Raw genomic sequence first — 24,624 nt, forward strand, 5'->3', positions numbered from 1 at the left:
CCATTGATTTTGTTAGTCAGTCTCACTCAGATATCATATTAAAAACTGCAAACATTTCTCTCCACCCTATGGAAAAATGTGTAGAATTGCAGGAAATTAGCTGTAAAACTGTCGCCCCTCATGATGAGTTCAGATTTTTGTGGCCCCCCACCCCCATCAAAGTTGCCCATCCCTGGATTTTTTTCATTGACTGTGTAATACTGTATAGGAACCTGCTCTTTCCATGACATAGACTGACCAGGTGAATCCTGGTGAAAGCTATGTTCCCTTATTGATGTCACCTGTTAAATCCATTTCAATCAGTGTAGATGAAGGGGAGGAGACATGTTAAAAAATGATTTTTAAGCCTTGAGACATGGATTGTGTATGTGTGCCATTTAGAGGGTGAATGGGCAAGACAAAATATTTAAGTGCCTTTGAACGGGTATGATAGTAGGTGCCAGGCGCACCGGTTTGATTGTGTCAAGAACAGCAATGCTGCTTTGCTTTTCACACTCAACAGTTTCCTGTGTGTATCAAGAATCCAATCAACTTGACATAACTGTGGGAAGCATTGGGGTCAACATGGGCCAGCATTCCTGTGGAACGCTTTCGACACCTTGTATAGTCCATGCCCTGATGAATTAAGGGTGTTCTGAAGGCAAAAGAGGGTGCAACTCAATATTAGGAAGGTGTTCCTAATGTTTTGTACACTCAGTGTATATAGCCTTATTTAAGGTAGATATAATTGTTGTCAATCCATTGTATGTTGTCTTTGTCTATTTTCTAATATGATACATATTGCCTTATTTTAATTATTGTAATGAATGTATATTAAAAGCAGTGGTGGAAAAAGTACCCAATTGTCATACTTGAGTAAAAGTAAAGATACCTTGATAGAAAATGACTCAAGTAAAAGTGAAACTCACTCAGTAAAATACTACTTGAGTAAAAGTAAAAAAAATATTTGGTTTTAAATATACTTATGTTTTTTAAGTAAATGTAAATGCTGAAATATACTTAATTATCAAAAGTAAACGTATAATGATTTTAAATTCCTTATAAGGTTTCACAAACTCGGTCCTCGGGCCCCAAGGGATGCACGTTTTGGTTTTTGCCCTAGCACCACACAGCTGATTAAAAAAATCAACTAATCATCAAGCTTTGATCATTTGAATCAGCTGTGTAGTGTTAGGGAAAAAACCAAAACGTGCACATTAAAAACGCTGTATTAAGCATACCAGACTACGTGATTTTCTTGTGTTTTTTAATTTATGGATAGCCAGGGGCACACTGCAACACTCATCAGTTACAAACGAAGCATTTGACCAGAGATGTTCTCTTGATAAGTGCATGAATTGGACCATTTTCCTGTCCTGCTAAGTATTCAAAATTTAATGAGTATTGTTGGTTGTCAGGGAAAATGTATAGAGTAGAAAGTACATTATTTTCTTTAGGAATGTAGTGGAATAAAATTAGAAGTTCTTAAGAATATAAATAGTAAAGTAAAGTACAGATTAAGTATTTTTAAGTGCTTTACGCCACTGATTTAAAGGGAAACTGTTCTGATGCTTTTTAGGAAACTTATTGAACACAAGATAACTCATGTCTTCATTCATATGACCTAGACTTCATACATCAGGTTTTTTGCCAAAAGAAAAAGAGTGGGTTGTGATTTGGGGACATTGCCATGTTTCATTCTGTCCATAGCACAATGCATGATACGTGTGGTAAGTGCTACATGAAAAATAAAGACAGAAAAAGAATGGATGCAAATAGAGCAACATGAACACAAGACTACAGCAATAAACATCATATTCTCTTAAAATAAGCTAATGAACACAAGACTGCAGCACTAAACATCATGTGCTCTTAAAAAAGGCTTGACTACACACACTGATATATGATCTGAAATCACTAGAAGTGTCAGCTGAAGGATATTTTGCAGGTGTAAATGCAGGTGTCACTCTTTCATGCATGGCCTCTTTCTTCTGCACCTGGACACTCAGTGCTCCAGTGTCCTAGCATGAAGCCATGCCCCTCTAGTACCCCTCAGTCCTCATCCAAGATTAAAGGCAGATGGACAAACACAAAAGAGAACAAAGCCATCCTTCCCACACAACCTACAACAGAGAGGACTTGTACCTGAGGCATTTGGGACAGAAACGAAGAAGAGAGGAGAACATACATTGTATGTTGGTTGTCTGAAAAATATACTTAGTTAATCACTTGGTAAACTTCTGATAAGAGTATCATCAATGAGCTGTGAACCACTTCAAACGCCACATTTGCAATCAGATGTTGCAGGAATAAATACCATGCAAAACTTTCTCTAAAAGGAATAGAGCTGTTGAATAAGAAGTTGTTGTGTTTTAATCAGTTTACAGTCCAGATCCAGTGTTTTAATCAGTTTAGATATTTGCATATCAATAATATATTGAAGACCACCAGTCTCACTGCCCAGTGAGGAGGAAATGCTAGATTGAACGTTGATTACAGATTGGAGGACCTGAATAGAAAAGCTTCTAAAATCAAGAAATGATTATTACACCAATCAAGGTATGCTTGCATATATGGGTTTTATCCCTCTGATCTCTCCCTGCCTCTCCCTCTCTCTGCCTGTCTCTCCCTGTCTTTCTCTCTCTCTCTCCGTCTCTCTCTCTCTCCGTCTCTCTCTCTCTCTGTCTCTCTCTCTGCCTCTCTCTCCATCTCTCTCTCTCTCCCTCTCTCTGCCTCTCTCTCTCTCCCTGTCTCTCTCTCTCTGCCTCTCTCTCTCTCCCTGTCTTTCTCTCTCTCTCTCTGCCTCTCTCTCTCCCTGTCTCTCTCTCTCTGCCTCTCTCTCTCCATCTCTCTCTCTCTCTGCCTCTCTCTCTCCCTGTCTCTCTCTCTGTGCTTCTCTCTCCATCTCTCTCTCTCTGCCTCTCTCTCTCCGTCTCTCTCTCTCTCTGCCTCTCTCTCTCTCCCTGTCTCTCTCTCTCTCTCTCTTCCTGCCTCTCTCTCTCTGCCTCTCTCTCCCTGCCTCTCTCTCTCTCTCTGCCTCTCTCTCTCCCTCTCTCTCTCTCTCTCTCTCTCTCCCTGTGTCTCTCTCTCTCTCCCTGTGTCTCTCTCTCTCTCCCTGTGTCTCTCTCTCTGCCTCTCTCTCTCTCTCTCTCTCTCTCTCTGCTTCTCTCTCTCTCCCTGTCTCTCTCTCACTCTCTCTCTCTCTCTTCCTGCCTCTCTCTCTCTCACTTTCTCTCACACACACTTAAACAACGAATATATTTAAGTCTGTGATGGCAACATTTACGGATCAGATTGCTTCTCCACATCTCCCCCATCTCCATGGTCACTGATCATCAGATCCTCGGAAACGTGTACCCAGCGCAGGTAGGCTACCTCGAACCACAGATCAAGTCTCACCATGACGACGGGCAAAAACTGTTTGAATAAACTGTGGAATCATCGGATTAATCAAGATATATAAAATCAGGTATGTTTGTCTCTTTTTATATTTCAGATAATATATGATATTAATTATCAAAGAGCCTTAAGAACATTTCATGTAACAAAAAAAAATCTAAATTATGAGAAGTGTAGGCTTTTGTGATGTTTTTGATTTTCAGGCATAGTAAAGAGCTCTAGAGGTTCATGATGGTTTTACTTTACACGACAGATGTCAGTAAATTTATATTCACATTTTGAGAAAAGATGGAAAAATGATTTGTACTTGTTGACTGAAAACAATGCCAATACCAAATGAATTGCCCACTGGTACCGATATCTTGTTCACAGACCAGTGCAGGATTCCAGAGTCATACACAGTGACCAAACAGTCAGGAGTTCTCTTCTATCAGTGGGCACATCATCACACAGCTGACAATCTGTGAAACTGTTCATCAGATTCGGAACTCATAAGGGACGTGAATGACCACTCAGGACATTACTCCACATTGAGAGAGCTCTGGATGGACCAACCATCAACGTCCTCTGGCCTTGGGGGCCAGCTGTGTGTGTAGGTTCTCTGTGTGGGTACCCAGTTTGCTTTAGCACATTAGGGCTTGTTAAGCGTGTTTAGTGTGTGTGTGTGTGTGTGTGTGTGTGGTAGTTTGGTGTGTGTAATGTATGTGTAGTGAGTGATCTGAGTGGTGTTAACAAGGCAGGGTCAGACAGGCAGTGTATGTTAGTGCGGTGGTTGGTGTATCTGTGCCGGGCCAGCTGCACTCATGGCTCGTAAACGGGATGGTGGCTGCTGCCCTCTGCCCCTCAATGAGGACAATGCCCGCTTCTGCCTGCTGGCAGGGCTCATCTTGCTCTATCTGCTGTGTGGGGCAGCTGTGTTCTCTGCCCTGGAGCGCCCCTCCGAGCTCCGTGCCCGCCTCCTCTGGGACCAGCAGCTGGCCAACTTTACTCTGAGCCACCGGGTGAGCCTGGGAGCCCTGCATGCGCTGCTGCGCCAGTATGAAGAGGCCAACGGGGCCGGGATCAGAGTGGATGCTCTTAGGCCCCGCTGGGACTTCTCTGGAGCCTTCTACTTTGTCGGCACGGTGGTGTCCACCATCGGTGAGTTGGACAGCTGCTCTCGTTGAGGGTCAGAGTCAGGGTATTTTAGATGCAGTTCTTTGTTGTCATGTAGATGCAAACATCCGAACACAACTGTCTCAACAGATACACAGTATAATGTAGAGGATGTATTGAGCAGATGATGGGGTGAAGAGAGAGGAGAGGAGGCTAAGGGTTGGTGCCATCGGTTAGACTCCGAGACACTATTGTCAAATTAGTTTAATTTCAATTAAATGTTGGCATGTGAGGTTGATTTGCTTTACTATGACTTTTTTCACTGTGATCACTACTCATGACTGAAACTGAGCCAAAATGATAATATCAATAGCCTCTCCACGTCTTTTGTCATCTCGACATGTAGTACTAATTAAGAACAACTGTAGGGGAACTTAATTGACAAACAATTTTCACATTGACCCTTCTCTTTTGTACTCTTTCCCACCAGGCTTTGGTATGAACACCCCAGCTACCATCCCTGGTAAGATATTCCTGATCTTCTACGGCCTCATCGGCTGTGCCGCCACCATCCTCTTCTTCAACCTCTTCCTGGAGAGGATCATCACCATGCTGGCCTACATCATGCGTTGGTGCCACGAGCGGAGGATGAGGCGCTCAGGGTTGGGGGCTGTGTCAGGGGCCGAGGAGCCCCGCAGTGAGGAGGACAGTCTGGAGGGCTGGAAGCCCTCTGTCTACTACGTGATGCTGATCCTGGGGGTGGCGTCTGTGCTGATCGCCTGCAGCGCCTCCTCTCTGTACTGCTCCATGGAGGACTGGAGCTACATGGACTCCCTGTACTTCTGCTTCGTGGCCTTCAGCACCATCGGCTTCGGGGACCTGGTGAGCAGCCAGAGGGAGCACTATGAGGCCCAGGAAGCCTATCGCCTGGGCAACTGCCTCTTCATCCTCATGGGCGTGTGCTGCATCTACTCGCTCTTCAACGTCATCTCCATCATCATCAAACAGACTCTCAACTGGATCCTGGCCCGGCTGGCTTGTCCAGGCCGACGCTGTCCCTGCTCGTGCCCTAAGAGAGGCCTCCGCAGGCGGGTCTGCTGCCCCTGCCTCCATAAAAAACACTCTGGCTTGAGGCCTCCACCTGCACGACTCCGCCAGCAGCGCTTCAAACGCAACGCCGTGCAGCCCACCCCGTCCCAAGTCCCCACAGGGCGACATCGCTACACGGACGCCTCGGTGGAGACAGTGTGCGACAGCGAGACGGACGCCGGAGCGGGGGTGGACGGGGTCGCTGGGGGCCGGCGTCTCTCTGGGGAGATGATTTCGGTGAATGACTTCACAGCGTCCAATAAGGTGTCTTTGGCACTGCTGCAGAAGCAGCTGTGTGAGACGGCCCAGCAGGGCCCCAGGCAGAGCCACGTTCCTCGCCACAATGGCTTCTCTGGAGGTGTGGGTGCATTCGCCATTATGAACAATCGCCTGCAGGAGACCAGTGTGGACAGGTAGTCCCACCTGACCCCTACCAAACCTATTCACACCAACTCAGAAATAAAGCACTGTTTTGTTTGGGTTATTGAAATATTACTGGAGCTAGACTGGATGCTGGATCTTCTCCTGTTATGTCTAAAAAAAAACTAGCAACGTTTCATCCTCAGAATGATCATTGTTTGTAGATCAAACAGTAGTGAAACAGAACAGTTGGATGCTACAGCTGGCCATACATATTTGCCAAATTTGTTTTCAATTTAAATCATATTGAGGTTAGCTAGATTTCTAGTTGTAGACATGATTATAGCCCACAGCATACCTCTGTTCTGTCTGACAGCTTCTCAGAATGCCAGACATTCATGACGATCACTGATCTCCTATTGAGACAGAATGATCCCGTTTGGTTCTGTGGGGAGATGCGGTGGACAGACACCTTCCATTTCAACAGCATATGTCTGGAGAGGGTTTGAGAGGCTCAAGTGATTGGCTGGAATTCAATGCTGAACGCAATCAGGCTTTGTGTGGAATATGGAGATGTGGAGGGGGTCTGGAGGAGACCCAGTGATTTATGAGAGCCTTTCAGATGTGTCCTGAGCTCCTCTACAACACAATGGATTTGCGTGGGGTGGCATCAGTGAACATAGAAATTTACCCATATTCTGTATTTGTATCCTCAGTCACCTAATGTCTAGGGCTCTGCTAGAGAACCTGTTGAATATGTATCACAGTTCAATTGTGTTGCGTTAATTAGGTAGAAAGCCCTCAGACACACAGTATGAGAGCTGTAAAAGGAAGATAAAACCTCTTCATCTTCTGATGGCTGAGATGGAGGTCACATTAAAATGCAATGCAATCATCAAGATAACTCTGACAAATAGGATATTGAAATAAAGCACATTTAATCAAATATAGCGTTTGGAAAGGTATTTATGTCAATAAACGGTGTGAGAGTGTTACTATCTCATCCAATTTTTATGGATTGCCAATTTTCTGTGTTCATTTTAACAGTACCTAACTGATCAGGGCCCCTCACACCTATGCAGATATTTCCCTCAAGCATCACCTTGATCATCCATACTTATCTCTTTACAACATGAACACCATGTACCATATTATCCTCACCAAAGGTGTTTCATAGCACACTTTTAAACAGGAAAGTTAAAAAAAAAAAGAAGGCTGAACACTTTTTTATTTAGAGACAACCCCTCCTGGTGGACATAAATGAAATTAAGTCTCTTCGTTGTCTGTGATTTACCATCCGCCAGTAATAATTTAAAACACAGTAAAACCTTTAATGATCTGGCATATTAGTTAACCACGTTAACTATCAAAATATTTGTCATTATAAATACGTAGTTGAAAGCCACTTGATGGAGATGTAAGTGGATGCTGTGGTGCTCTCCAGTAAATTCTCTGCAAGTTCTTATTCAGTCAAATCATCTTTATTTAGGCTGAAAACAGTCATGACTTTTAACATGTAGTGTCTATACACACTACACAGTATGTAAGTAAAGTACATACTCATTTAAATCCCATATGATAATACATTAACACGTTCATCAATCTACTGACCTTTCTTGGGTTTGTCTTGGTCATATCACTGTAACATGTTATTAAATCTACTGTCATCAAGGTCGGTAAGGCAGCACAGTACAGGTCATGCCAACCAGACCAAACACAGGACAGAGAGAGAGAGGTGTGATGACTCAACACTAAACATCAACCTGAAATGCATAACTATAGAAGTTGTGCAAAGAACACTGGTGCTAATTTTACCTCATTGAATTAAATTTTGAAAGAATATAACAGTTAGAATTTGACATTGATATCCATGTGGGATAAATATATGTTAGATGGGTTGTCAACTACTGAATCATATTGCTGAGCCAGAATCTCTGAGTTTAAAAATGTCAGGTCCTATAAAATAAAATGTTCCCTATATTGTAGAAATATAAAATCTATAGTTCACAAATTGCATTTTACTTGTCACATCAGGATGTTGCTTGGCAGGAGGGATGAGACAAAATTCCTTCCTCAGTTTCCCTTTTGTGATTGATTGAATTGCCACACAATGAAAACAGTTTTTATTTTGTCATTGGTTGTCTTCCTGAGACGTTTCCCAGACGACAGAGCCTAGACGAGCTTCTCAGAAACACCAAGCCCCTGGAGAAAGATATGGACTGCTGTTAAGTGATTGTGCATAAATACTGACCCGCTCAGAGATGACATAGTATTGGTATAGTAACTGAGATAGTTTGATATATATACAAACACTTACATTAGGTGTAGTAGGATTGTGTGCCTCTTTCTTTTCGTAATAGGCAGAGATGATACAGTTCCTTCTGCAACACACAGGAAACAGGCTTGAGGACAAGCAGTGTCTCTCTACTCAGAGGATCCTTATTGCACTTTGTTATTTAGTACCTATTGCGCTGTAATTAACTTTTGGCACAATACACTCAGATTCACTAACTTGCTCTGCAGACCACCTCCAGGTGGTAAACCTGGGACATCAGTGTTTGCCAGCACAGTGAGGACAGACAGCAGGTCAGGATCCTCCCCCTGGGAACTCAGCTCCTCATAAATCTCTATCAAAAGGGAAGAGGGGAGTAGTTACAAGAAAAACAATGATTGAAATGATACATGTAGCGTACTTGACCTTCCCTCTCTGTGTCAATGAACTGCTTCACTCCACAAAATGAGTGCCTTTTGCATTCCTTTGATATTTGAAGTAGAAATTGTTATATTAAATGAAGTTGCCTTTAATATAGACCACATGGACAATTCAATAAATCTGATTTTTTATATTAATAAAGACTTGCTAAAGTGCCAAAAATTCTGCATTTTTACATGTCCTTTTAAGCATCCTCTGTGACTTATAGGACTATTATAACCCCCTTAACCCCGATATTTCTCCAAGTTCTCACCATCACTGCAAAGCCCTAGTTATTTTGTTGCATTTTGTCAACACTGTTACTTGAACTGAACTCTCGTTTTAATATATTTTTCAAAAGAAGTATTGAACATCTAATAGTCAAATCACAGTGTAAAAGCAGGTGAGCTGGTTCTACTCTTTTTGGCAATTTTCTGATGTTTCATGGTGGAAAACTGAGCGGGTCGATCACACCACGCCACAACCCTGTTAGCTATGAACAGACAGGCTAGACATTTTTTTACAGAACTGTTTTGGGGTGAAGCTTGCATTCAATCGCCCCTCCTTGTTGTACACGACAGTACACGCTGATTTAAGAAGAAGTCGCCAACCCTGTTACTTTATTTGCAGTTAATAGGCACTTACTATAGTATTTCTTTTATTTAACCTCTTGAGATGGGAAAACATGTTTTTTATTAAGTTTAACGTGCTCTTTATGACAGAGTGTTGGTGTTTTTAGGTACTCAAAAGGCGCCTAATTTGTGGACTGGCCCAACTATAGTAGTGTAAATCTTGTTGTAAACTGATTTGGGGTTAAATTGGATAAACTGAAGTGAGTGAATATAATTATCCCCACAACGACCCCCACAATACTGCACCTGCCACTTTAGACTCCAGCAGGTCTTCAAGCGCTGCCTCCTGGTGTAGTGCCTCTGCTGAGAGCTGGGGGGCGCCAGGGAAGCAGACCAAGATTATGCTGATGTTGTCCAGACTGCCCTGCAGAGGAGAACAAGCCAACCAGGGTTAGTACAGTCACAGTACACAGAGATAACCTCATGGTAGGATACAGTACAGACCTGACATAAGTACATCTCACGTTTGTAAAGAGGGTTGACTGTTGTTAGCACATTTTAGTGATGTACGCTGTCCTCTGAACAGTGTGCGAGATAGGATAATCTTTCCCTCCATTATGTTAATGGTGAAAATGTATTGAGCTGTAGATATTGTTGTTGGTCAAGTGCCAAATCAGGTGAGTGCCAAACAAGTCTTACTAGAAGGCTACTAGCAGGATTACAACAGCCGCTAAGTAGTGACCTTTGACCTCCAACTACGACCACTTCTCTTCTGTGTTTGTCTGATCCTTACAAGATTAGGCCCCCTTTGTTCTAGAAGTTACCCCACTCTCAAATGATAGAGTACTGCCTGTCTTCCCTGTAGCGTACGTGGTGCATGAACTGCTGCCTGCTATTAATTTGCAGATGATTGTTGACACCTCAACCAGGATTAATGGGCAGGGCAATTTGCGACTGTTGTTGTCTTCGTAATCAGTGGCTGTATTGGAGGGGGAGTGGTTTCTCCTCTCATAGGAAATCAGCAATTGGTATCATGGAGGTGTGCTCTTCACCTCTGCAAGGCAATTATTGCTAGTACTTCAGTCTCCCATGTTTTCTCAGTGGCGGTCTCGTTGCAAATCTAAGACCGACGCTGAAACAAAGAAGGTGCTGTAGAGTTGTTTTGCTGAGTTATTTGAGGAAGGAAAGAGAGGAAGGCTCCACACCACTCTCTTACTTGAGTATCTTACCTCCAACTATGACCACTTCTCTTCTGAAAAACAGCTTCTATCTCAAGGACATCAGACTGTTAAATAGTCATCACTAACATAGAGAGGCTGCTGTCACATATACATAGACTTGAAATCACTGGCCACTTTAATAATGTTTACATATTTGTGCTTTACTGTACAGTACCAGTGAAACATTTGGACACACCTACTCATTCAAGTGTTTTTCTTTATTTTTACTATTTTCAACATTGTAGACTAATAGTGAAGATATTGAAACTATGAAATAACACATGGAATCATGTAGTAACCAAAAAAGTGTTAAACAAATCAAAATATATTTTATATTTGAGATTCTTCAGAGTAGCCACCCTTTGAATTAATGACAGCTTTGCACAATCTTGGCGTTCTCTCAACCAGCTTCATGAGGTAGTCACCTGGAATGCATTTCAATTTTTTTATTTTTTATTTCACCTTTATTTAACCAGGTAGGCCAGTTGAGAACAAGTTGTCATTTACAACTGCGACCTGGATAGATAAAACATAGCAGTGCGACAAAAACAACACAGAGTTACACATGGGATAAACAAATGTATAGTAAATAACACAATAGAAAAAATCTATATACAGTGTGTGCAAATGTAGTAACATTAGGGTGGTAAGGCAATAAATAGGCCATAGTGGCGAAATAATGACAATTTCGCATTAACACTGGAGTAATAGATGTGCAGATGATGATGTGCAAGTAGAGATTCTGGGGTGCAAAAGAGCAAGAGGGTAAGTAATAATATGGGGATGAGGTAGTTGGGTGTGCTATTTACAGATTGGCTGTGTACAGGTACAGTGATCGGTAAGCTGCTCTGACAGCTGATGCTTAAAGTTAGAGAGGGAGATATTAGACTCCAGCTTCAGTGATTTTTGCAGTTCGTTCCAGTCATTGGCAGCAGAGAACTGGAAGGAAAGGCGGCCAAAGGAAGTGTTGGTTTTGGGGATGACCAGTGAAATATACCTGCTGGAGTGCGTGCTACGGGTGGGTGTTGCTATGGTGACCAGTGAGCTGAGATAAGGCGGGGCTTTACCTAGAAAAGAGTTATAGATGACCTGGAGCCAGTGGGTTTGGCAATGAATATGTAGTGAGGGCCAGCCAATGAGAGGACACAGGTCGCAGTGGTATATGGGGCTTTGGTGACAAAACGGGGGACCAGTACGTGGGGACCAATACGGAGAAGAAAAAAAATGTATGAAATGTATGCATTCACTACTGTAAGTCGCTCTGGATAAGAGCGTCTGCTAAATTACTAAAATGTAAATGTGAATGTAAAACGGATGGCACTGTGATAAACTACATCCAGTTTGCTGAGTAGAGTGTTGGAGGCTAGTTTATAAATGACATCGGCGAAGTCATGGATCGGTAGGATAGTCAGTTTTACGAGGGTTTTACGAGGGTGTTTGGCAGCATGAGTGGAGGCTTTCTTGCGATAAAGAAAGCCGATTCTAGATTTAATTTTGTATTGGAGATGCTTAATGTGAGTCTGGAAGGAGAGTTTGCAGTCTAACCAGACACCTAGGTATTTGTAGTTGTCCACATATTCTAAGTCAGAACCGTCCAGAGTAGTGATGCTAGTCGGCGGGCGGGTGCGGGCAGCAATCGGTTGAAGAGCATGCGCTTAGTTTTACTAGCACTTAAAAGCAGTTGGAGGCCACGGAAAGAGTGTTGTATGGCGTTGAAGCTTGTTTGGAGGTTTGTTAGTACAGTGTCCAAAGAAGGGCCAGATGTATACAGAATGGTGTCGTCTGCGTAGAGGTGGATCAGAGAATCACCAGCAGCAAGAGCGACATCATTGATATATACATAGAAAAGAGTCACCTCAGAATTGAACCCTGTGGCACTCCCAAGAGACTGCCATAGGCCTGGACAACAGGCCCTCTGATTTGACACATTGAACTCTATCTGAGAAGTAGTTGGTAAACCAGGCGAGGCAATCATTTGAGAAGCCAATTAACATGTGTGCCTTGTTAAAAGTTAATTTGTGGAAATTCTTTCCTTCTTAATGCATTTGTGCCAATCAGTTGTATTGTGACAGAATAGCCCTATTTGGTAAAAGACCAAGTCCATATTATGGCAAGAACAGATCAAATAAGCAAAGAGAAACAACAGTCAGTCATTACTTTAAGACATGAAGGTCAGTCAATCTGGAAAATTTCAAGAACTTTAAAAGTTTCTTCAAGTGCAGTTGCAAAAACTACCAAGTACTATGATGAAACTGGCTCTCATGAGGACCACCACAGGAAAGGAAGACCCAGAGTTACCTCTGCTGCAGAGAATAAGTTCATTAGAGTTACCAGCCTCAGAAATTGCAGCCCAAATAAATGCTTCGAGTTCAAGTAACAGACACATCACAACATCAACTGTTCAGTGGAGACTGCGTGAATCAGGCCTTCAAGGTCGAATTGCTGCAAAGAAACCACCACTAAAGGACACCAATAATAATAAGAAACTTGCTTGGGCCAAGAAACATGAGCAATGGACATTAGACCGGTGGAAATCTGTTCTTTGGTCTGATGAGTCCAAATATGAGATTTTTGGTTCCATCTTTGTGAGACGCAGAGTGTAGCACAGAGGATGTGGTGTGATGGTGCTTTGCTGGTGACACTGTCTGTGGTTTATTTAGAATTCAAAGCACACTTAACCAGCATGGCCACCACAGCATTCTGCAGAAATACGCCATCCCATCTGGTTGGCGCTTAGTGGGACTATCATTTGTTTTTCAACAGGACAATGACCCAAAACACACCTCCAGGCTGTGTAAGGGCTATTTGACAAGGAAGGAGGGTGATGGAGTGCTGCATCAGATGACCTGGCCTCCACAATCACCCGACCTCAACCCAATTGAGATGGTTTGGGATGAGTTGGACCGCAGAGTGAAGGAAAAGCAGCCAACAAGTGCTCAGCATTTGTGGGGACTCCTTCAAGACTGGTGGAAAATAATTCCTCGTGAAGCTGGTTGAGAGAATCCCAAGAGTGTGCAAAGCTGTCATCAAGGCAAAGGGTGGCTACTTTGAAGAATCTCTAATATAAATTATATTTTCTGTTATGTTATAGTTTTTGTCTTCACTATTATTCTACAACATAGAAAATAGTAAAAATAAAGAAAAACCCTTGATTGAGTAGGTGTGTCCAAACTTTTGACTGGTACTGTATATAATGTATTCTATTCTACTGTATTTAGTCTATGCCACTCTGACATTGCTCATCCTAATATTTATATATTCCTTAATTCCATTCTTTTACTTTTAGGTTGTGTGTATTGTGTGTATTGTTGTGAATTTTAGATATTACTGCACCGTTGGAGCTAGAAACACAAGCATTTCGCTACACTCTCAATAACAGCCTGCTAAACGTGCACGTGACCAATAAAATTCGATTTGATTTTGTTATTTTCAGATGATCTCATTTTGCTCTTTTGTAGCTTTGCCAACTATGTGTGTGTTTTCTATACCTGTTCGCTCCTCTCCTGTAGGCTTTACAGATGCTCCCCACCCCTTGGCTGCAACCCTTCTAATTCAGTGAACCCTGCGTGCACAACAATGTGGAATTCCTGGTCTGTCTCTGGCAGCGTTTTGAACTCTTTCTTCCCCTCCTTGCCTCTTTTGACCTCACCTGTTCCCAGTCTCCTCCCACTCACAAGGCAGGCAATATGCTTGACCTCATCTTACCAGAGGCTGTTCACCTACCTTCCATCACTGTAAATTTCAAGCTTCTGGCACTTTTTGAGCTTCTCCTCCCTCCGTAGCCCTTTCCTGCAGTCAATGACCAAAACTACCCTATTTGGCCTCATTAATAATGATTATTTCAAAAACCTGCAGAAAGTCAGGTGTTTCTATGTCAAACAGGTGTTATATTCTGTGATGTACAGTATAATAAGTGTAATGTTGGAATGCATTACATTTCAACTCTATTTGACACGGTACAGGTGTTTTCTTTTTTTTAAAGCCAATAATCAGATGTGCAAGGTGTATACTTCTGTTTCAAGGTAAATGTGTTAAAGACGACCAAGATACACTCTTTGTGACCCTGATTGAGCCCATTGCAGTAAAATATTAATCCTCCCCTCCTCCTCCCGCTCTGAGGATTACTTTGTCAAACACTTTGAAAAGAAGGTTGACGACATCTCCTCCTCATTCCCTCAGCCTTTTGAGTCCACTGGTCCCACTCACACAGAACTACCCTACACCTTGACCTCTTTCTACCTCTCTCTTCAGATCAAATCCTGCGATTAGTGTGGTCCGGCCGCATGACAACCTGCCCTCTTTAGTCCATCCCCTTCTCCAGACCATCTCTCATCCCATTCCTCATAAACTCATCCCTGACTACTGGCTGTGTCCCCCCTGACTTTATGAGTCGTTCCCCTCAAGAAACCTACACTTGACCCCTCTGACGCAAAGAATTACAGAACGGTATACCTTTCTTTTATTTCCAAAACCCTTGAGCATGCTGTCTCTGACCAACTCTCTCTCTATCTCTCTCAGAACAATCTTCTTGACCCTAACCAGTCAGTCTTCAAGACGGGTCACTCAACCGAGACTGCTCTTCTCTGTGTCACGTAGGCTCTCCGCACTGCCAAAGCTGACACTCTCGCCTTTGTTCCCTGTGGCTCAGTTGGTAGAGCATGGTGTTTGCAACGCCAGCATGGTGTGTGCAACGCCAGGGTTGTGGGTTCGATTGCCACGGGGGGCCAGTAAATGCATGAATTGAAAATGAAATGTATGTATTCACTACTGTAAGTCGCTCTGGATAAGAGCGTCTGCTAAATGACTAAAATGTAAAATATAAATGTTCTCATCCTCCTAGATCTATCCACTGCCTTCAACAATGTGAACCATCAGATTCTCCTCTCCACCCTCTCAGGGCTGGGTGTCTCAGGCTCTGCACACTCTTGGATTGCATCCTACCTGGCAGGCCACTCCTACCAGGTGACGTGGAGCGGATCAGTGTCTGCACCACATACATTTAATACAGGTGTCCCTCAGGGCTCAGTTCTAGGCCCTCTCTTCTTCTCTCTATACACCAAGTCACTTGGTTCTGTCATATCCTCGCATGGTCTCTCCTATTACTGCTATGCGGATGACACCCAGGTGGCGACACGCATCTCTGCGTGCCTGGCAGATACACTACATGACCAAAAGTATGTGGACACCTGCTCGTCGAACATCTCATTCCAAAATCATGTGCATTAATATGGAGTTGCTGCCTCCACTCTTCTGGTAAGGCTTTCCACTAGATGTTGGAACATTGCTGTGGGGACCAGCTTCCATTCAGCCACAAGAGCATTAGTGAGGTCAGCACTGATGTTGGGCGATTAGGCCTGGTTTGCAGTTGGCGTTCCAATTCATCCTAAAGGTGTTCAATGGGGTTGAGGTCAAGGCTCTTTGCAGGCCAGTCAAGTTCTTCCACATCGACCTTGACAAACCATTTCTGTATGGACCTCGCTTTGTGCACAGGGGCATTGTCATGCTGAAACAGGAAAGGGCCTTCCTTAAACTGTTGCCACAAAGTTGGAAAAACAGAATAGTCTAGAATGTGATTGTATGCTGGAGCGTTAAGATTTCCCTTCACTTGAACTGAGGTGCCTAGCCCGAACCATGAAAAACAGCCCCAGACCATTATTCCTCCTACACCAACTTTACAATTGGCACTATGCATTAGGGAAGGTAGCGTTCTCTTGGCATCCGCCAAACCCAGGTTCGTCCGTCGGACTGCTAGATGGTGAATCACTCCAGAGAACGATTTTCCACTGCTCCAGAGTCCAAAGGCAGCGAGCTTTACACCACTCCAGCTGATGCTTGACATTGCGCATGGTGATCTTAGTCTTGTGTGGGGCTGCTTGGCCATGGAAACATATTTCATGAAGCTCCTGACGAACAGTTATTGTGCTGACGTTGCTTCCAGAGGCAGTTTGGAACTCGGTAGTGAGTGTTGCAACTGAGAACAGACGATCTTTACACGCTTCAGCACTTGGCGGTCCCATTCTTTGAGCCACCACTATGCGGCTGAGCCGTTGTTGCTACTAGACGTTTCCACTTCACAATAACAGCACTTACAGTTGACCGGGGCAGCTCTAGCCGGGCAGCAATTTGACAAACTGACTTGTTGGAAAGGTGGAATCCTATGACGGTGCCACGTTGAAAATCACTGAGCTCTTCGGTAAGGCCATTCTACTGCCAATGTTTGTCTGTGGGGGTTGCATGGCTGTGTGCTCGATTTTATACACCTGTCAGCAACGGTTGTGGCTGAAATAGCGGAATCTACTAATTTGAAGGGGTGTCCACATAATTTTGTATATATAGTGTGCCTCAGCTTGGATGTCAGCCCACCACCTCAAGCTCAACCTGGACAAGATGACACTGCTCTTCATCAAGGTTGACAACTCGAGTGTCCTCCTCCCAGAGTGCAAAGAACCTTGGCGTGACCCTGGACAACACCCTGTCGTTTTCTGTAAACATCAAAGCAGTGACTCGCTCTTGCAGGTTCCTGCTCTACAACATCCGTAAAGTACGACCCTATCTCACACAGGAAGCCGAGCAGGTCCCAATTCAGGCACTTGTCCTCTTCCGTCTGTATTACTGCAACTCACTGTTGGCTGGGTTCCCCGCTTGTGCCATCAAACCCCTGCAACTTATCCAGAATGCTGCAGCCCACCTGGTGTTCAAACTTCCCAAATTCCCCCATGTCACCCCGCTCCTCCACACACTCCACTGGCTTCCAGTCGAAACTCGCATCCACTACAAGACCATGGTTCTTACCTATGAAGCAGCAAGAGGAACTGCCCCTCCCTACCTTCAGGCTATGCTCAAACCCTACACCCCAACCCAGCTATCCCCATTGAGACCGTGTCTGTGCCTCGACCTAGGTTGGGCAAAACTAAACATGGAGGTGTTCGCCTTAGCAATCTCACTAGAATAAAGACCTCCTCCATTCCTGCCATTATTGAAAGAGATTGTGATACCTCACATCTCAAAATAGGGCTACTTAATGTTAGATCCCTCACTTCAAAGGCAGTTACAGTCAATTAACTAATCACTGATCATAATCTTGATGTGATTGGCCTGACTGAAACATGGCTTAAGCCTGATGAATTTACTGTGTTAAATGAGGCCTCGCCTCCTGGTTACACTAGTGACCATATCCCCCGTGCATCCCGCAAAGGCGGAGGTGTTGCTAACATTGACGATAGCAAATTTCAATTTACAAAAAAAACAACAACGACGTTTTTGTCTTTTGAGCTTCTAGTCATGAAATCTATGCAGCCTACTCAATCACTTTTTATAGCTACTGTTTACAGGCCTCCTGGGCCATATACAGCGTTCCTCACTGAGTTCCCTGAATTCCTATCGGATATTGTAGTGACAGCAGATAATATTCACATTTTTGGTGACTTTAATATTCACATGGAAAAGTCCACAGACCCACTCCAAAAGGCTTTCGGAGCCATCATCGACTCAGTGGGTTTTGTCCAACATGTCTCTGGACCTACTCACTGCCACAGTCATACTCTGGACCTAGTTTTGTCCCGTGGAATAAATGTTGTGGATCTTAATGTTTATCCTCATAATCCTGGACTATCGGACCACCATTTTATTACGTTTGCAATCGCAACAAATAATCTGCTCAGACCCCAACCAAGGAGCATCAAAAGTCGTGCTATAAATTCTCAGACAACCCAAAGATTTCTTGATGCCCTTCCAGACTCCCTCTGCCTACCCAAGGACATCAGAGGACAAAAATCAGTTAACCACCTAACTGAGGAACTCAATTTAACTTTGCGCAATACCCTAGATGCAGTTGCACCCCTAAAAACTAAAAACATTTGTCTCAAGAAACTAGCTCCCTGGTATACAGAAAATACACAAGCTCTGAAGCAAGCTTCCAGAAAATTGGAACGGAAATGGTGCCACACCAAACTGGAAGTCTTCCGATTAGCTTGGAAAGACAGTACCGTGCAGTATCGAAGAGCTCTCACTGCTGCTCGATCATCCTATTTTTCCAACTTAATTGAGGAAAATAAGAACAATCCTAAATTTATTTTTGATACTGTTGCAAAGCTAACTAAAAAGCAGCATTCCCCAAGAGAGGATGGCTTTCACTTCAGCAGTAATAAATTCATGAACTTCTTTGAGGAAAAGATTATGATCATTAGAAAGCAAATTACGGACTCCTCTTTACATCTGCGTATTCCTCCAAAGCTCCCTTGTCCTGAGTCTGCACAACTCTGCCAGGACCTAGGATCAAGGGAGACACTTAAGTGTTTTAGTACAAAATCTCTTGACACAATGATGAAAATAATCATGGCCTCTAAGCCTTCAAGCTGCATACTGGACCCTATTCCAACTAAACTACTGAAAGAGCTGCTTTCTGTGCTTGGCCCTCCTATGTTGAACATAATAAACGGTTCTCTATCCACCGGATGTGTACCAAACTCACTAAAAGTGGCAGTAATAAAGCCTCTCTCGAAAAAGCCAAACCTTGACCCAGAAAATATAAAAAACTATCGGCCTATATCGAATCTTCCATTCCTCTCAAAAAAAATTGAAAAAGCTGTTGCGCAGCAACTCACTGCCTTCCTGAAGACAAACAATGTATACGAAACGCTTCAGTCTGGTTTTAGACCCCATCATAGCACTGAGACTGCACTTGTGAAGGTGGTAAATGACCTTTTAATGATGTCAGACTGAGGCTCTGCATCTGTCCTCGTGCTCCTAGATCTTAATGCTGCTTTTGATACCATCGATCACCACATTCTTTTGGAGAGATTTGAAACCCAAATTGGTCTACACGGACAAGTTCTGGCCTGGTTTAGATCTTATCTGTCAGAAAGATATCAGTTTGTCTCTGTGAATGGTTTGTCCTCTGACAAATCAACTGTAAATTTCGGTGTTCCTCAAGGTTCCGTTTTAGGACCACTATTGTTTTCACTATATATTTTACCTCTTGGGGATGTCATTCAAAAACATAATGTTAAATTTCACTGCTATGCGGATGACACACAGCTGTACATTTCAATGAAACATGGTGAAGCTCCAAAATTGCCCTCGCTAGAAGCCTGTGTTTCAGACATAAGGAAGTGGATGGCTGCAAATGTTCTACTTTTAAACTCGGACAAAACAGAGATGCTTGTTCTAGATCCCAAGAAACAAAGAGATCTTCTGTTAAATCTGACAATTAATCTTGATGGTTGTACAGTCGTCTCAAATAAAACTGTGAAGGACCTCGGCGTTACTCTGGACCCTGATCTCTCTTTTGAAGAACATATCAAGACTGTTTCAAGGGCAGCTTTTTTCCATCTACGTAACATTGCAAAAATCAGAAACTTTCTGTCCACAAATGATGCAGAAAAGTTAATCCTTGCTTTTGTTACTTCTAGGTTGGACTACTGCAATGCTCTACTTTCCGGCTACCCAGATAAAGCACTAAATAAACTTCAGTTAGTGCTAAATACGGCTGCTAGAATCATGACTAGAACCCAAAAATGTGATCATATCACTCCAGTGTTAGCCTCCCGACACTTGCTTCCTGTTAAGGCAAGGGCTGATTTCAAGATTTTACTGCTAACCTACAAAGCATTACATGGGCTTGCTCCTACCTATCTTTCCGATTTGGTCCTGCCGTACATACCTACACGTACGCTACGGTCACAAGACGCAGGCCTCCCAATTGTCCCTAGAATTTCTAAGCAAACAGCTGGAGGCAGGGCTTTCTCCTATAGAGCTCCATTTTTATGGAATAGTCTGCCTACCCATGTGAGAGATGCAGACTCGGTCTCAACCTTTAAGTCTTTACTGAAGACTTATCTCTTCAGTGGGTCCTATGATTGAGTGTAGTCTGGTCCAGGAGTTTGAAGGTGAATGGAAAGGCTCTGGAGCAACAAACCGCCCATGCTGTCTCTGCCTTGCCGGTTCCCCTCTCTCCACTGGGATTCTCTGCCTCTAACCCTAGTACATGGGCTGAGTCACTGGCTTATTGGTGTTCTTCCATGCCGTCCCTAGGAGGGGTGCGTCACTTGAGTGGGTTGAGTCACTGACGTGGTCTTCCTGTCTGGGTTGGCGCCCCCCCTTGGGTTGTGCCGTGGCAGAGATCTTTGTGGGCTATACTCGGCCTTGTCTCAGGATGGTAAGTTGGTGATTGAAGATATCCCTCTAGTGGTGTGGGGGCTGTGCTTTGGCAAAGTGGGTGGGGTTATGTCCTTCCTGTTTGGCTCTGTCCGGGGGTGTCGTCAGATGGGGCCACAGTGTCTCCTGACCCCTCCTGTCTCAGCCTCCAGTATTTATGCTGCAGTAGTTTATGTGTCGGCGGGCTAGGGTCAGTCTGTTATATCTGGAGTATTTCTCCTGTCTTATCCGGTGTCCTGTGTGAATTTAAGTATGCTCTCTCTAATTCTCTCTTTCTCTCTTTCTCTCTCTCTCAGAGGACCTGAGCCCTAGGACCATGCCTCAGGACTACCTGACATGATGACTTCTTGCTGTCCCCAGTCCACCTGGCCGTGCTGCTGCTCCAGTTTCAACTGTTCTGCCTGCGGCTATGGAACCCTGACCTGTTCACTGGATGTGCTACCTGTCCCAGACCTGCTGTTTTGAACTCTCTAGAGACAGCAGGAGCGGTAGAGACTCTCTACTCTAAAGTGGTAGAGACTCTCAATGATCGGCTATGAAAAGCCAACTGACATTTACTCTTGAGGTGCTGACTTGTTACACCCTCGACAACTGTGAATATTATTATTTGACCATGCTGGTCATTTATGAACATTTGAACATCTTGGCCATGTGCTGTTATAATCTCCACCCGGCACAGCCAGAAGAGGACTGGCCACCCCTCATAGCCTTGTTCCTCTCTCGGTTTCTTCCTAGGTTTTGGCCTTTCTAGGGAGTTTTTCCTAGCCACCGTGCTTCTACACCTGCATTGCTTGCTGTTTAGGGTTTTAGGCTGGGTTTCTGTACAGCACTTTGAGATATCAGCTGATGTAAGAAGGGCTATATAAATACATTTGATTTGATTTGAACCCGAGTACTCCGCTCTGCCACCTGTGGTCTCTTGGCCCAGAACCAGCTTCCCCCTGAAGCTAGGACAGCAGAATCCCTGCTCATCTTCTGAAAACATTTGAAATCCTACCTCTTCAAAGAGTATTTTATTTTAAACTATCCCCACGCACCCCCCCCCTCACGTCCGATCCTGATGTGACCTGGGTGGGCTAATAAAAGCAGAGTCTGATGTACAAATGCTGTATGCAACCTTATCCTTTGTATAAGACTGACCCTCCACACAGCAAAGCTAAAGCACTTTGTCTCCCTTCAGGAACATGAATAGCCTACTTCCTCCTTCATGCACAACTGAACTGACTCGCCCTTCGACTATGATGGTGAAGTGTGTGAGAGCATTAGAAACTGTGACATTTTCAGGTCGTTGAGCAGAATCTCTAAACTGGAACACTGTTATATAACCGCCAAGCCATACTAAGATGAGGATATGGCAGTCAAAGCCAGCCCAGCTCAGCTCACAGAGTATGTGTTCAATAGGTGTGTAGGTGTGTGCTAGTGGGTATGTGTTTGTAAAGGTATTGTGACGTCATACATTCTCATGTCCCAGTGGTCTGTCTAAGCCTTGCGAAGGTCAGAAGGTACTCTTTGAGTTCTGGTATATCCTCGATAATCTTATTTCATGGGATTATTATTATGTAATGGAAAATAAAGCCATAGCCTCTGCAAAAATAATCGTTTTATTAACTAATGTTCAGTCTGTGTGGCTCATGTTTAACCAGATCAGAACATTTTGCCCTGTGTACATTGAGGATAGTGCATCCACATGTTGACAGCGAACTGATACACTTATGCACCAACATGTACATGAAGGGACTATTTTAACAGATCACTGATGTGGTCCACATGTACTGATCTACAGGTGACCTTGGGTACTGACCTTATAGAGGCAGAGGTCAATGACCTGGGAACAGACGTCCCTGAGGTCAGTGCAGACGCGCAGACGGCTGCGGATGAAAGCACACAGCTCCTCGTTGGAGACCGTGTCCCACACCCCGTCACAGGCCAGCACCAGGAACTCATCCCCGGGCGACCGCTCCACCACACACACCTCTGGCTCCGGAGACACCATCTGCTGGGTGGGCGGCCGGTTCTCTGCCCCCTTGTAGCTGAAGTCCCCCAGGGCGCGGGACACAGCCAGGGAGCCGTTAATACGCTGCAGGGACACGGAGCCACCGGCGCTCTCGATGCGCTCCCTCTCCAGAGGGCTGTAGGGCTTGTGGTCCTCAGTGGAGAAGCACACTTGGCCTGCCCGGCACAGCATGGCACGCGAGTCTCCACAGTTGGCAAAGTAGAAGTATCGTGGTGAGATGAGAGTGGAGGTCACGGTGGTGCCACCCCGCTCCCAGCCCTCACGGCGGGCTGCAGTCAGCAGGTGTTTGTCTGTGTGTAGGAAGCCATCTGTGAAGCTCCCTCTCACCCGATCAGGGTGGTCCTCTGGCCCGATCCCTCCTACAGGACACACCCGTACAGTTAGTACACACAGGCCGTACAGTTAGTACACACAGGCCATACAGCTAGTACACACAGGCCGTACAGTTAGTACACACAGGCCGTACAGTTAGTACACACAGGCCGTACAGTTAGTACACACAGGCCGTACAGCTAGTACACACAGGCCGTACAGCTAGTACACACAGGCCGTACAGTTAGTACACACAGGCCGTACAGTTAGTACACACAGGCCGTACAGTTAGTACACACAGGCCGTACAGTTAGTACACACAGGCCGTACAGTTAGTACACACAGGCCATACAGTTAGTACACACAGGCCATACAGCTAGTACACACAGGCCATACAGTACACAAGCACAACACTGCTACTTTATCTTGCTAATCTCCAGTAACCTAAAATGTAGTGATCATTTATATTTATTACCAGGTATAAACCTCTCTAACATAGGCTATTCAATACATCACTGAGGAGTCACATGCTTTACTCCGATGAGCTTAATGTTACATATAAATATCTGCTCTCGAATGAGTCATCAACTCAATATATTAAGATCTGTTCATGCATCTCTTTTGTATCAAGCATCTATTTAAACTATGAGATGAAACAGGCTGTTAAGTAACATGAGAGGTATGTCAAATACAGATGATAACATTTTGTCTAAGTTTGTTTCACCTGTAGCTAGGACCTGATCCAGCAGGTGTTGTGAGGCGTACTGTGCCACTTGGTTGCCCGCATGCCCATCAAACACAGCAAAGAAGCTCCAGTCTGCCAGCCCTGCGCCCAGCTGAGGAACACAGTTGTGGTAGTCTTCCATGTTGGCCCTCCAGCCCTGCATGCTGCCCAGGGCGTAGGTCAGGCCCCAGCGGGAGCAGCCCTCCTCAGTCAGCTTGTCCAGGACTGGACGGTCCAGGTAGGGGCTGGGGATCACCTCCTCCCCCTCCCCCTGCATGTGCTCTGCCCCTCCACGCCCCCCTACCTTGAAGAAGGAGCTGACCCTCTTCTCTGTCTCCTTCACCAGCTGCCGGACAAATGCAGGCATCTCCACACTCCCCTTCCGTGTTGTCCTCATGGCTACAGCAGCTGACAGTGTGGTTCTGGGTGTCCTCTTTCCCTCTCCTCCCCACTGTGGGCCTGTGGGCCAGTGGGCTGTTGGCTAGGCCTGTGCCGTGCCGTGTGCTGCCTGCGTAGCCCCGCTTCTCCAAGCCTTTCAGAGCATGGCTTCCCAGGCTGATGCTATTGGTCTGGCTGATTTATTTTCTCTGTGCTGCTGCTTGCTGTTTACCCCCCTCTCTCTGCCCATCTCCTTCCTTTCAGTCCTCTCTTCTCTCTTTCTGTTCTCTCTGGAGATGTCACTGATCTGCACTCTCTCCTGTATTCATCCCTGCTCTGTGTTTGTTATTTTTGCCTCTCCTCTGTAGTCCTGTGATTTCACCTTCTCCCTCTCTTTTTCATAGCACTTCCCTCTTTCTCCAGCTCTCCCCTAGTCTTGTTGTTTGCCTCATCTGTGATTGGTTGGCTATTTATGTAGACCAATCCCTGAGCAGCATAGCTCATCGCTGTCATGCATGCGCTGTCACTTCTCCCTCCCTCCCTGTCTTCCTATCTGTGCCTCTGTTTTCCATCCCTCCCCACCCAGCTCTCTGCTAATCTCGACCTTTGATGAGTCTGGATTATCAGGCGTCTAC

General features: G+C 44.7%; 2 protein-coding genes across 2 annotated transcripts; one reads left to right on the forward strand and one right to left on the reverse strand.

Moving 5' to 3' along the window:
* Positions 1-4,181: 4,181 nt before the first annotated feature.
* Positions 4,182-5,979, forward strand: kcnk12l (potassium channel, subfamily K, member 12 like). The gene is made up of 3 exons (XM_014196615.1): positions 4,182-4,518; positions 4,964-5,565; positions 5,632-5,979. The coding sequence occupies exons 1-3, from the start codon at positions 4,182-4,184 to the stop codon at positions 5,977-5,979; spliced, it is 1,287 nt and encodes a 428-aa protein (XP_014052090.1).
* Positions 5,980-7,269: 1,290 nt separating this feature from the next.
* On the reverse strand, positions 7,270-24,440 carry ppm1nb (protein phosphatase, Mg2+/Mn2+ dependent, 1Nb (putative)). The gene is made up of 6 exons (XM_014196899.2): positions 23,612-24,440; positions 22,363-22,934; positions 9,493-9,610; positions 8,435-8,549; positions 8,240-8,303; positions 7,270-8,124 (listed from the first exon to the last, which is right to left on the reverse strand). Exons 1-6 carry the CDS (start codon positions 24,006-24,008, stop codon positions 8,095-8,097), a joined length of 1,296 nt encoding a protein of 431 aa, XP_014052374.1. The 5' UTR covers positions 24,009-24,440; the 3' UTR covers positions 7,270-8,094.
* Between the last annotated feature and the right edge of the window lie 184 nt (positions 24,441-24,624).

Source organism: Salmo salar, chromosome ssa04 (genome assembly GCF_905237065.1).
Source record: "Salmo salar chromosome ssa04, Ssal_v3.1, whole genome shotgun sequence".
NCBI classification, from domain to species: domain Eukaryota; kingdom Metazoa; phylum Chordata; class Actinopteri; order Salmoniformes; family Salmonidae; genus Salmo; species Salmo salar.